Source organism: Culex quinquefasciatus, chromosome 2, assembly GCF_015732765.1.
Source record: "Culex quinquefasciatus strain JHB chromosome 2, VPISU_Cqui_1.0_pri_paternal, whole genome shotgun sequence".
Classification (NCBI taxonomy): domain Eukaryota; kingdom Metazoa; phylum Arthropoda; class Insecta; order Diptera; family Culicidae; genus Culex; species Culex quinquefasciatus.
Window position 1 is genome coordinate 108,661,062 of NC_051862.1, and position 11,860 is coordinate 108,672,921.

At 43.6% G+C, this 11,860-nt stretch overlaps 1 protein-coding gene and 1 long non-coding RNA gene across 2 annotated transcripts; one reads left to right on the forward strand and one right to left on the reverse strand.

Annotated features, from left to right (window-relative positions):
- Positions 1-7,191: 7,191 nt before the first annotated feature.
- On the reverse strand, positions 7,192-8,265 carry LOC119767105. The gene is made up of 2 exons (XM_038254755.1): positions 7,469-8,265; positions 7,192-7,335 (listed from the first exon to the last, which is right to left on the reverse strand). Exons 1-2 carry the CDS (start codon positions 7,809-7,811, stop codon positions 7,286-7,288), a joined length of 393 nt encoding a protein of 130 aa, XP_038110683.1. The 5' UTR covers positions 7,812-8,265; the 3' UTR covers positions 7,192-7,285.
- A 2,404-nt stretch (positions 8,266-10,669) lies between these two features.
- On the forward strand, positions 10,670-11,528 carry LOC119767116. Its single transcript, XR_005277335.1, has 3 exons — positions 10,670-10,817; positions 10,937-11,019; positions 11,086-11,528. It is a non-coding gene; the product is annotated as an uncharacterized LOC119767116 (long non-coding RNA).
- Positions 11,529-11,860: the final 332 nt, after the last annotated feature.

Here is an 11,860-nt window from a genome sequence, read left to right on the forward strand (position 1 = left end):
TCCCGGTTCCGTTCGACTTGCATCCCGAGAAAGCACTTTATCTCTCCGACGTCGGTCATGTCGAACTCGTTGAAGAAGCAGCGTTTGATCGTCTCCACTGCCTTCAGCGTCGTGCCGGCAATAACGATGCCATCGACGTAGAGCACGATGATCAAAGTCTGCCGTTCGTCCTTTCGTGTGTAAAGGCACTGATCGTTCAGGCTCCGCTTGAACTTCAAACGATCCACGACGAAGTTGTTGAACCGCTCGTTCCAGGCGCGCGACGCTTGCTTCAGGCCATACAGCGACTTCTTCAGGCGACAAACGAGATCTGTCCCTTCCTCGAAGCCCTCAGGCTGAGTCATGAAGATCTCCTCTTCCAGGGTTCCGTTCAGGAACGCCGTGCGCACATCCATCTGGTGCACGACGAGCTTCTCACGATTGGCAACGGCAAGAACCGTCCGCAGGGTGTCCAGCTTGGCGACGGGTGAATAGGTTTCCCCGTAATCGAATCCCTTGCGTTGGCTGAAACCTCGTGCCACGAGGCGCGCCTTGTACCGAACTCGATATCCATCCAATCCGCGCTTGACTGCAAACACCCACTTGCAGCTCACGGGGGCTCGGCCATCCGGGAGTTTGGCCAGAGTCCACGTGCCGTTCTTCGTAAGCGATTTCATCTCGTCATACACCGCCGCCTTCCAGTTCAGCCAGTCACTTCTCTTGCGCGCCTCAGCCAGCGAACTCGGGACATCGTCCACGTAGCTGGTTGCGTTCAGCGCGAAAGCTGCGTACTCGACCTGGTAGTCCTTGTGCCAGTCCGGTGGATTACGCGGACGCTGCGGCCTGCCGCCGCTCGGTCCTGGTTCTGGCGGATTCTCGACGTTCGGCTCTTCTTCGTGTGGTTCACCTTCGGATTCCTCCTGCAAACTTTCATATTCTTCGTCTGTCTCCACCTGGCTTTCTTCCGGTTCTTGCTCGTCATCGGCCGCAATCGAATCTTCGTCGGCCTCAGGTGACGGCAACAGAGCCACGTCTGAGTCGTTCCACTTCGCCTTGTGTTCGGGCTTCTCCAGTTCCAGGAAGTCCACGTCTCGTGTGTGCACAATGCGCTGCATTTCTTGGTTGTAGATCCGGTAGCCGCCGCGGGTGTAACCGAGGAAGATCCCCTTCCAAGCTTTGGGATCCAACTTCTTCCGCAACTCCTTCGGCACATGCGCGTACACGGGACAGCCGAAAGCACGCAACTTGGAGACGTCAGGCTTCTTACCTTCCCACTGCTCGTACGGCGTCACATCCGGAGGAAGCGCACTCGAAGGACTGCGGTTCGTCAGATACGCCGCTGTCTGGATCGCTTGATCCCAGAACTTCTTGTCAACACAACTGTCCTCGAGTATGGCTCGAGACTTCTCGACGAGGGTGCGGTTGAACCGTTCATCTTGGGTGTGTATGGCGCCGTCCACTCCACCTGGATGACCTCCTGACAGAACTGCTCGAACTCGTTGCTTCTGTACTCCCCGCCGTTGTCGCAGCGGAGCCGACACACTTTCTTCCCGAACTTGGCGGTCGCCATGGCCTCGTACATCTTGAAGTACCGAAGACCTCGCTCTTCGCCTCCACCAGGTAAACCACGACGAAGTGGCTCCAGTCGTCGATGAAGGTCACGAAGTACTTCGCTCCGTCCAAGCCGTCCGGCGAAATGGGTCCGCACACATCCGAGTGTATCAACTCGAGCACTCGCGACGAACGTTTGCCTTCGCGCACTGCAAACGGCTTCCGGGTTTGTTTGCCGAGCACACAAGCTTCGCACGTAACGAGTTCTTTGCCGTTCTGCCCACCGTTGAGCTTCAAACCCGAGACCATGTCCCGGCGAATCAGCTGGTCGAGCGACTTCGCGTTCAAGTGGCCGAACCGACGGTGCCACAGCTGGACGTTCTTCGGCACGAGTCCGCACGTTAACATCGACTTGTTTTCGTCAACGCGCGCGCGCACGAAGTTCAAACGGTACAGCTTCCCGACTCGTTTTCCACTCGCGACGAGCACCGACCCACGGTAGATCGCGACTTCACCTTCGGCGTAGGTCACACGCATTCCCGCATCGTCAACACGCATGACCGAGAAGAGATTGCAACACAACCGGCACAAACAGAACAATTTCGATCGTGCAGAGAAGGTCCTTGTCGTTCACTTTGGAGATCACTTTAACCTTGCCAGAATGCTTGGCCACGATACACTCGTCGTTCTTCGTGATTGCAATCTAGACCGGACACTTCAGTGGTTCGAGTTCCACGAACAAGGACTTGTCGTTCGCGAGGTGGTCTGAGCAGAGAGCTCGAGCTCCCCGAGCAGGGGTAAATAACACGGGAATACCAAATTTTGGTATTACTTGGGCAAATAACAGGGACCAAAATGTGCCCTTGGTTGCCCAGTAATAGATGGTAAAATACCATTAAATCATAACGAAGTCTACACAGAAAAAAATATGTAAACTTCCACGTCATGTAAACTATGTTCTAAATGTGAATATGCTCGATGTAAAAATTAAATACGATGTAAACGCATAAATCATATGTAAAAACCTGTTATGTAAATTGAAAACAAATGTAATTGATGAATCTCATGTAAACGCATAGTTTTTTTTTGCCGTTTTCAATAATTAAAGATCATGTAAAGGTCAAATTCAATGTAAAATATTGTTCATGTAAATTAAGAATCATGTAAACTCTAGTGAAAATCTTGTTTGACAGCTGTGGATTGTTTTCAATTTTAATGTTTGTTCGGAAGAGAGTGGAAGTGTTTTACATCTTAACAGCTCGTTGTAAATTTGTGAAAGAATTATCTCGTCGACCGAATTGTTGCATCTTCTGCCTGACCTTTGATTGCCTTTGACTGTCCATGTTCCCCTAGAGGGGAATCGATCACAGATTTGTCAACAGGTGCAACGGAGTCTGGTGGAAATAATAACGATGCAGTTCTCAGAGCTGAAAGCTGAAAGAAATCGAGACAGCCGGTTGCGGTAGGTCCTAAACAAAATTACTAGTTATTTTCTTTTCTCAAAATTATTTAATCCTACTGACAGATACACTTATAGGAACTTGTTTCGCTCGATTATAAACAGCATATTTCGTGTTGATGCCCGGGGGATAACTTCTAGAGCAATATTTGAATCGGGAAAGCTGTAATCATTTTGCAAACTCCGAGCCGACCGAGCCGACAGATAACTATTTGACAAAACCTGCATTGTTAAAAGGAGCTATTGTTTACATTTTGAGATTTGTAAACTTACTAGTTGTTGTGGAATTTGCAAAATATTTCCAGCTGTCTTTTCCCATTTCTCTTGTTGATTCAGACTTTTCACTCACTCCGAGTTAGGCAACGGACGAATCTTTCCTCCTGCGTCAGGCTAGATCCGGCTTCCGGCGGATGCTGGACGAAGTTCGTTTGAGACAGTGCATCACGCGTTGTCTGACACGGGCAGATGCATCATCCGGCAAGTTGGAACTAATGTGGGCCATCGCCTTTCTCCTCAAAGCACCAACAGAAGAGCTGGAAGACGGTCTGGCACTACACCGATGAACGGCGCCCAGTGTGGGTGACTCCTTAATCGAACCGCTTTTGTTGATTGTGCCACGAAAATGGCAAGAAAAACTAGTTTATAGTAACAGTTTCTAAATTACTGCGCAAATCAAAACAATTTTTCCTTGGATGGAAAAGTATTCTTGGGGCCCTAGAACAGTGTGAGACTACTTGTCAAAAAAGAAAGGCGATGTACGATGCAAGGTGCAAAGGGGGTGGAATCGAAAAAAAAAGACATAATCCAAAAGGCATAAATATTTATGTCCGTAAAAAAGGTGAGTATAAATATTTTTTCCAACTTGTTTGTTGTTTAATAAATTTAATAAATTTTAAAAATATTTGATTTTTCTTTGTTAAAAAAACTCAAATTGATTGTTTACAAATTGTGTATATGTTGATAATGGATTTCGCTAGGTTTTTACCACCCTTTTCCTAGATTTGAAGATTTGAAACAAACAATTTCTATGAAACCAAGTCAGTATCTGAAACAGTCATAGTCCAAATCCAAATCTCTATACAAGCACAAATGAAACAAAATTGTAACATGCTATCTCGAAAAATAAAAATTAAATTGAATTGAAAAATATGTTGATAATATTCACGCTACAATCGAAGCTACGATAGTTTTGAATATTGATCTCAATTTGAGATGAGTTCAATTTAATTTAATTTAAAATTCACTCTTTGTTTATGGAGTCACATTGACCCGTTTACATTGTTTTGCTTGAAGTTATCAATAGAGCTTTATGACGTTTCGCGTACGCACACTAGCGCACCTTTTGGTTTTGCTGGCTGACAAAATTTAACCTCACTTTATTTTCGTGTACATACACGCAATACATACGCACAACATACGCACGTAGAATTTTTTTTTCTTATATTTATTTCATATTTTGCCAGCACCACTTTATGATTTTCACACTGCACCTACATCGTTACTTGCATTGCTCCTTTGGCAGGACCGTAATGCAAAACAGAATGTCAACACAGCTCCAACAAAAAGTTGCTGTATTCGTCAGAGGATTAAAATTTAGACTCAGATATTAAATGCAGAATTTTGTCAAAATGTTCAGTGTCCCCGGAGCCGGCTGCATCAAATCGACTATACCATTAAGGTGGCCAAGGTGGGTCTGTTAAACTAGGAAATGCTGCACCCTTCCTACTGAAGATCACCCCGGTCGATTTCGACCGCGGGATCACGGCTGGTGCCCGTACTTTGAGCCCTTGTGATGCAAGGGGAAGATTTGACCCAGTGGTGCGACGACCGCTATCCGTCCGTCCGTCCGCTGGTGGCTTATTACGACGGGCAAAGGGCGATCCTACAGCGTGACCAGCGGCATGAAGGCCACCACCGTCGCCGGCAAGGTAGAATGCAAGCCGAGTGTCGTCGCAGGTCATACTAAATCGTTGCCAGATCCGTTTGAATCACACAGACATCCAGACGCTGATGTTCGGAGGTAAGTTAATTTGTTTTTCGCTTCACAAACCAAAACTTAAAAGCTTTTTCTTTTTCACTTTTTTAGGTGCATGCGTGAGTATGGCGGAATCGCCAATCTACGCCTCGCGCAAAATCAAAATCAGGCTGTTGACCATCCTTGGAGACAATTTGGACACGTAAACGTGGCGCTCTTAATATTTCTTGATGCTCGACCAAACAACCCCGAGTGATTGTCGTGTGCAAGAATCGAGTTGAGCTCCCATTGCAAAAACCGGCCTTTAAATTTGTAGGAGACAACGGAACTTGTGTCGGGCTAACACAACCTGGGTCGAAAGATGACTTGCTCTCAGTAAGATTATTGAATAGTTGGTATACCGTATACCGTAGCTATATTTGAACGTTAAGCCTTTTATTTTACAATTAATGCTATAAAATTAAGGAGATTCATTAAAATTGTAATTTCATTAGAAATGTTACTGGTATTGCTCCGTTGGATTTAAAATCCAATATAAAAGCGGATTTTAGATCCAGCGGAGCAAAAAAAAATTTTTTTCTTTGGTAAATTTACATTATTTTCATTGGAAATTTACACGATTCTACCATATTTTTATTGGAAACATTTACAATGAAAAGCATGTAAATTTCCAATGTATCTAATGTAAATATACATCACTTATCATGATACCTTTTGGTACATGATAAATGATGTAAATTTACAGGAATATTTTTTTCTGTGTAGTATGTGGAAGGGCACAACAATACCAAACCATGTTATTCCAAGGGTAAAATAATACCTTAAAATAAAACCATTTCAATACCAAGTTGAGATCTTCTGGATTTTTAACATTGCTTGAATACCAAAACTTGGTATTGCCATGGTTTAATTTTTAGGTATTCCCGCGCCCTTGGAAAATCAGATTTTGTAATTCCTGTGGTCTTCCAAATACATGATTTTGGTATGATTTCATGGTATTTTACCATCTATTACTGGGCAACCAAGATCACATTTTGGTCGCTGGTATTTGTACAAGAAATACCTAAATTTGGTATTTTCATACCATTTTTAGTGCAACAGTTGCAGTTAGTGAAAAAACGGAAATGATCCATATGCAACAGCCAAATCTACTCACCTGATGATTCCATGTTGTTCTTAGTGATATTCTTCACCACATTGAATGCATTTGTCATTGATGAACGGCCTGTGCTTGAAGTTCTTGAAGATTCTGAAAAATAACAAGATTGAAAAATAAGCGTTATTACAATGAAACTGGATTGAAATTCACTAAAATTCTATAATCTGTCGATTAACTCGTTTTTCAAAGTATTTGGTTATCCCAACTCAAAGAAATTTCAACGTTTAAAAAAAAATCTTAGTGGGTATATAAAAAAAATTGAAAATCAGCTTTAACATTTTTGGGTTTCAAGTCATTTTAGCGCAAAATTAATTATCTCATAAAAATTTATAAAAAAAAATTCCCATAGTTTCAGAGGAATTTGATAAAACCTTTCAATACCAAAATGTGGCATCCTGACTTAGAAATTTTTCCACAATGTCAACTCATTTCTTTAGGGGGTATATCAAAAATGTTTGAAATCAAGTTTGAAATTTCCGGATTTCAATGAAAGCATTCGCTTTGAGACATCATTTAAGCGCAAAATTAATTATTTTGTCAAAATTGGTTAAAAATTTCCCATAGTTTCAGAGGAATTTGATAAAACACTTAAATACCAAAATGTGCCATCCTGACTTAGAAAATTTTCCACAATTTCAAGTCATTTCTTCAGGGGGTATATCAAAAATGTTTAAAATCAAGTTTGAAATTTCCGGTTTTCAATGAAAGCATTCGCTTTGAGACATCATTTTAGCGCAAAATTAATTATTTTGTCAAAATTGGTCAAAAATTTCCCATAGTTTCAGAGAAAATTTGATAAAACACTGTAATACCAAAAGAATACCAAAATGTGGTGTTCGACCATTGATAAATTCTCCAATTTTGCAATATCAAAACAATACCTTTAATTGGTATGATAGCACATTTTGTTCTTGCATAATCCTTAAGACAAATTTTAAAGGGTCCAGGAATACCAAAATTTGGTATTGATACCAGAGAAAGGTATTATTACGCATTTCCCTTGTTATTTACCCATGCTCGGGGCCGCATTCACTCGAACCACTCGTCCTATGGAAAACATTCGTGGCCAACCGCACGTCCAAGATTCTGCAGTTTCTGTCGCGCAAACACTGGCTCCACGTGTCGTCCAAGAACAACCCGGCCGACTGCGCGTCCCGGGGAATCACGCCGCTTGAGCTGCTGATGCACCCCCTGTTTTACGGCCCCAGCTGGCTGAAAGAGATCAAGAATTACTGGCGCATTGAACCACTGGGCGAGATCGAAGAGGATGAGCTGCTGGAGATGCGAACTACGATCCCCTGTCCGTTTCGTGGTGCGACCACGAAACGCTAACTTTCCTACTCACCCGCTACTCGGATCTGGCTCACATTCGGCGCATCTTGTGCTGGATCAACCGTCTGCGGCTCAGCTCTCGGGCTCGTCGCACCAACGCGCCCAAACTGGAAGGACCGCTGACGCCAAAGAAGATCAACGACGCTTGCTTGCAACTGGCGCGAGCAGCTCAACACGACAGCTTCCAGACGGAAATCGATTGCCTGGTCAAGAATGCACCGCTTCCAAGCAACAGCAAGCTCAAGGCTTTGTTTCCGTTCGTCGACACAGATGGCACTCTGCGGGTTGGTGGCCGACTCCAGAACTCCAACCAGCCGTACGACGTGCGCCATCCTATGATCATCCCGAAAGAGCATCGGTACACGAACTTGCTGCTGTCAGAAGTCCACCTTCGCAACCTGCACGCAGGACCAACTCTGATGATCGCCACACTCAACCAAAGATATTGGATCGTTGGCTGCCAAACGGTGGTGCGTGGCTACGTTGCGAACTGCACGCGCTGCTGCAGAATGAAGGCGAAAACCGCGACGCAGCTGATGGGAAGCCTGCCTTCCGTATGGACGAACCCGGCTCGTCCTTTCGTGCACTGCGGTGTGGACTTCGCGGGTCCATTCCTCGTACGCACCTCCAACCTTCGAACGGCCAAGACAGTGAAGGGTTACGTCGCTGTCTTCGTTTGCCTCGCGACTAAGGCAGTGCACCTAGAAACCGTTTCCGACCTGTCCACGAGCGCGTTCTTGACCGCCCTCAAGCGCATGTTCGTCCGTCGTGGGATAAGCAGCGAGATCTGGTCCGACCACAGAACCAACTTCGTGGACGCGAACCGACGCATCCGAGAGCACCTGCAGTCACCTGAGTTCAACGGAGCTGTCAACCAGTACCTGTCGGACCACAAGGTGAAGTGGACGTTCATCACTCCATCCGCCCCCCACATGGGAGGAATCTGGGAAGCGGCGGTGAAGAGTATGAAGAAGCACCTCCAAGTGGTGCTCGGGAACACGGCGCTGACGTACACAGAAAAAAATATGTGAATTTACACGTCATGTATACCGCATTTTGCATGTAAATTCACTTCATGTAAAAATGAAATACGATGTAAACATTTAAATCATATGTAAACTACAGTAATGTAAATTTAAAAACAATGTAAATGTTGAATTTCATGTAAATACACGATTGTTTGCCATTTTTGAATAATTACGCATCATGTAAAAGGCTAATTCAATGTAAAATAGTCTTCATGTAAATAAGAATCGTGTAAATTCAAATGGAAATGTTGTTTGACAGCTTAAAGTTGTTTTCAATCATGTTGTTTGTTTTCAAGAGAGTGGCAGTGTTTTCAAAAGATTGCTCGATGATTCAGTCGATTTTGACAGACAAATTGATAGATTATTAACAACACGTCTAAATCCATGAGAGGTTTGTCGCGTTGGTTGGTAGAATATTGTTTTGTTTTGGGTTCTGGGAGAAAAAAAAATCATCGGTAAGGCGGGAAGGTGCGAGTAGTCGGTCTGACGAAGCGGAAGCTGTGACGCATTTACTAGAGCTTCCTGAAGGAGTTGAGCCGATTACGGTAAGTTTCAAGAACTTTAAACTTCTCAAAATGTTTCATATCCAACGAAATCTTAAATTTTAGATACTTGCCCCGCTGGCTTACGAGATATTCAACGTTGTAGTCTCGGGGTTTTTGCTACACAGAAAAAAATATGTGAAATTACCCGACACGGAAAAAATGAATCACATGTAAACTCAGTTGATGTAAACTTGAGATTCGACGTAAACGGTTGAATCACACGTAAAATCATGTTTTTACATATAATTTGTTGGAAATTTACATCAAATTGCATTTAAATTTAAATGTTTAATGACGTGCAAAAGTGTTACATCATAAATATTTTTTTGTGTGTAGGCAATGCCTAATCACCCGAGCGTAGGGCGTACCTGGCGGAGCACCTCTTGCCTCTTTCATGTGGACGAGGTCATTGTGTTTGACGATTGCGGGTCCGGGACTCAGGTACGGACTAAGTGGCAATCGTTGACACCGCTTAAGGAACAACCTCAGTGCGTCGTCCTTAACTTTTGCTGCCTGCTGACACCGTTCAATTCTCAGCAGCACCATCGTCTGGGTTGAGGTCAAGTTTCGCAAAGCTATCATAATCAACAAACAGTCCAGAAACAACGAATCTTCGATGGTGAACGTTAATCTGCTGAACGATGTTCTTATGGACACTAAGTTGGAAGTCGGAGTGCGGGTCATGGTCAAAACGCCTTCTGTGGTCGTTCTCAAGCCGATGAAGATTCGAACTAGTCTTTAAGCCGTCGCAACCGATGCAGGTGTTTACTGAGTCGGTACGGTACGGTAATACGGTAATCCGATATTGGAACTAACCTTCAGGAGCCAAAAAAGCCTCAAGTACAAACATGCTTTGGCCGCTTTCGAAGAAACTGGCCCCGGACACCGGCGTTCAGCAGTACACCTTCAACGAAAAGCGAAAGAACCCGACGATTGGTCCACCTGCGGAAAAGATCCTCAAACGAAGCCACTTAAGCTACATCGGATGAAGGAATATCGCGATTCGATTATTAAATTTAACAAAAATACGCGAACATCAAAATTTGATTAGTTTTGTTCGAAAGATTTAATTTATTGAAGCCCTCCAAACGTGTGAGACTACCTGTCAAAAATGCTATCGGCGATGCCAGGGGCAACCGAGGGGAAATCGAAAAATGAACTAAACCAAAAGGTATAATTCACACGGAAAAACAAGTGAGTACATTGCAATTTTATAAAAATTCAAAACATTTTAAACATCATTTAAACATGATTATCAATGCAGAAAAATGCATTTTAGATTGTTTTCAGTTGATTAGACTTCTATTTTCATGGAAATTTTGAAGTTTTTTGGAAAAATATTTTTTTTGCCTCCTGATTTTTCAGACCAATTTTGGGGGGTGACATAAACTTTGAAAAATATTTGCAACGGCCTAAACAAACAGTGCATTAAGCCCTCGTCAGTGTATGTTCATATTTAAAAATGCATTGTTTTTACAAATTCACGTTGGCCCATTTACATTATTTTGCTTGAATTTTTTCATGCGCAGCTGTGAGGTATAATTTTTATGTCTTTTATTTGTTATATATTTTGCTAGCACCGCTTTAGCTTTTTTTCGCTACACCTACATTGTTTATATTGCATTGCATCTTTGACAGAACAGGAACAGAGGGGCGAAAGTCGAAAAACAACACAGGAAAAAGTTTTCCTTCGGCAAATTTGTGTGGCTCAGCGTTTACTATCCGGGTTGGCGAATGTCCACGGAGTGTTTCAGAACGTGATCAGGCTACCGTGCTGTCACGGTCGAAGGTAAGAAATGCGCAGCAAGTCGGAGACAAGACTTAGTTTGTTGGCAGAGACTTGCCCCTGAGGGATTTTCTGCTACGAACCAGTTCACAGGTTAATGATATGTTTTTTCTCTGTTACAGGTGTGAAAGTGGTTCGGTTACCTTAGCTCCCCGGTCAAACAAGGTCAGATCGAGCGCCGCATTTACCTATATTATAGACGGAGGTAAGTCCCGTTTATTCTTCGCAATCCACAAACCAAAACTAAAACTTCGTTGCTTGTCCTATTTAGATGCATGCGTCAGTACAGCGTCCGTCTCCAGGCTGGTGTCCACGTTCCTGTCAGTGTATGATGGCCCCGGACGATGTGTTGCCATTGATCAAATCGAAATCAAGCTGTTGGACATCCCCGAAGGCAAGGCGGTTACGTTTGCGCGAAATGATGGCGAGCGCTTAAGATACCAGTGGGTGGCTTGCTGCGATTGGCGATTGCTCGCTTCTGGGCTGGGTGGTGTCCAATATCGATTTCCTTTAAGATGCGTCCGGTTGCATCTGGAAGCGATTAACCCTGTGAACCTGTAGTTGGTCTATAGATGACTAATGCCAAATTATCTACAGGTAAGTAGCCTATTGGAAAATGCATATGCTCTTTAGATAGTTCAGTATTTTTGTCTCAAGTTTTGCTTACCTTTTCTTTTTCGTAACCATTCTACATGACACTTGCGACTTGTTTTATGTTAGCACATTGATTTTAAAATAAAATTAACAAAGTCAAAAAGTAAAAGAGACAGAACAAACTTTCTTTACTCTCAACAAGGTGTATTGCTTACAGATTGTCTAGGGAAACAGATTGGCCAATGTTTCTGGACACCAAACCCGCTGGACACCAAACGCCCTTCACGCACAGCAAAACTGGCAATGTTGCAAGCGCAAAACATACGTTGCCAGTGCCTGTTTATTTTGCATTGGCCAGTCTGTTTCCCTAGACAGTCTGTAGTATTGCTTCGTTGGATCTAGAATTCGTAAAACAAGCGAATTTTGGATCCAGCGGAGCAAAAAAAAATTTT

What these genes read in the sequence shown, in the direction of transcription:
- LOC119767105 (XM_038254755.1), bottom strand. Translation starts at nt 7,811, where the DNA reads ATGCTCTTTCGGGATGATCATAGGATGGCGCACGTCGTACGGCTGGTT. An exon ending in GAGCCAGATCCGAGTAGCGG is followed by an intron (nt 7,336 to 7,468) that starts GTGAGTAGGAAA and finishes GATCTCTTTCAG; the next exon opens with CCAGCTGGGGCCGTAAAACA.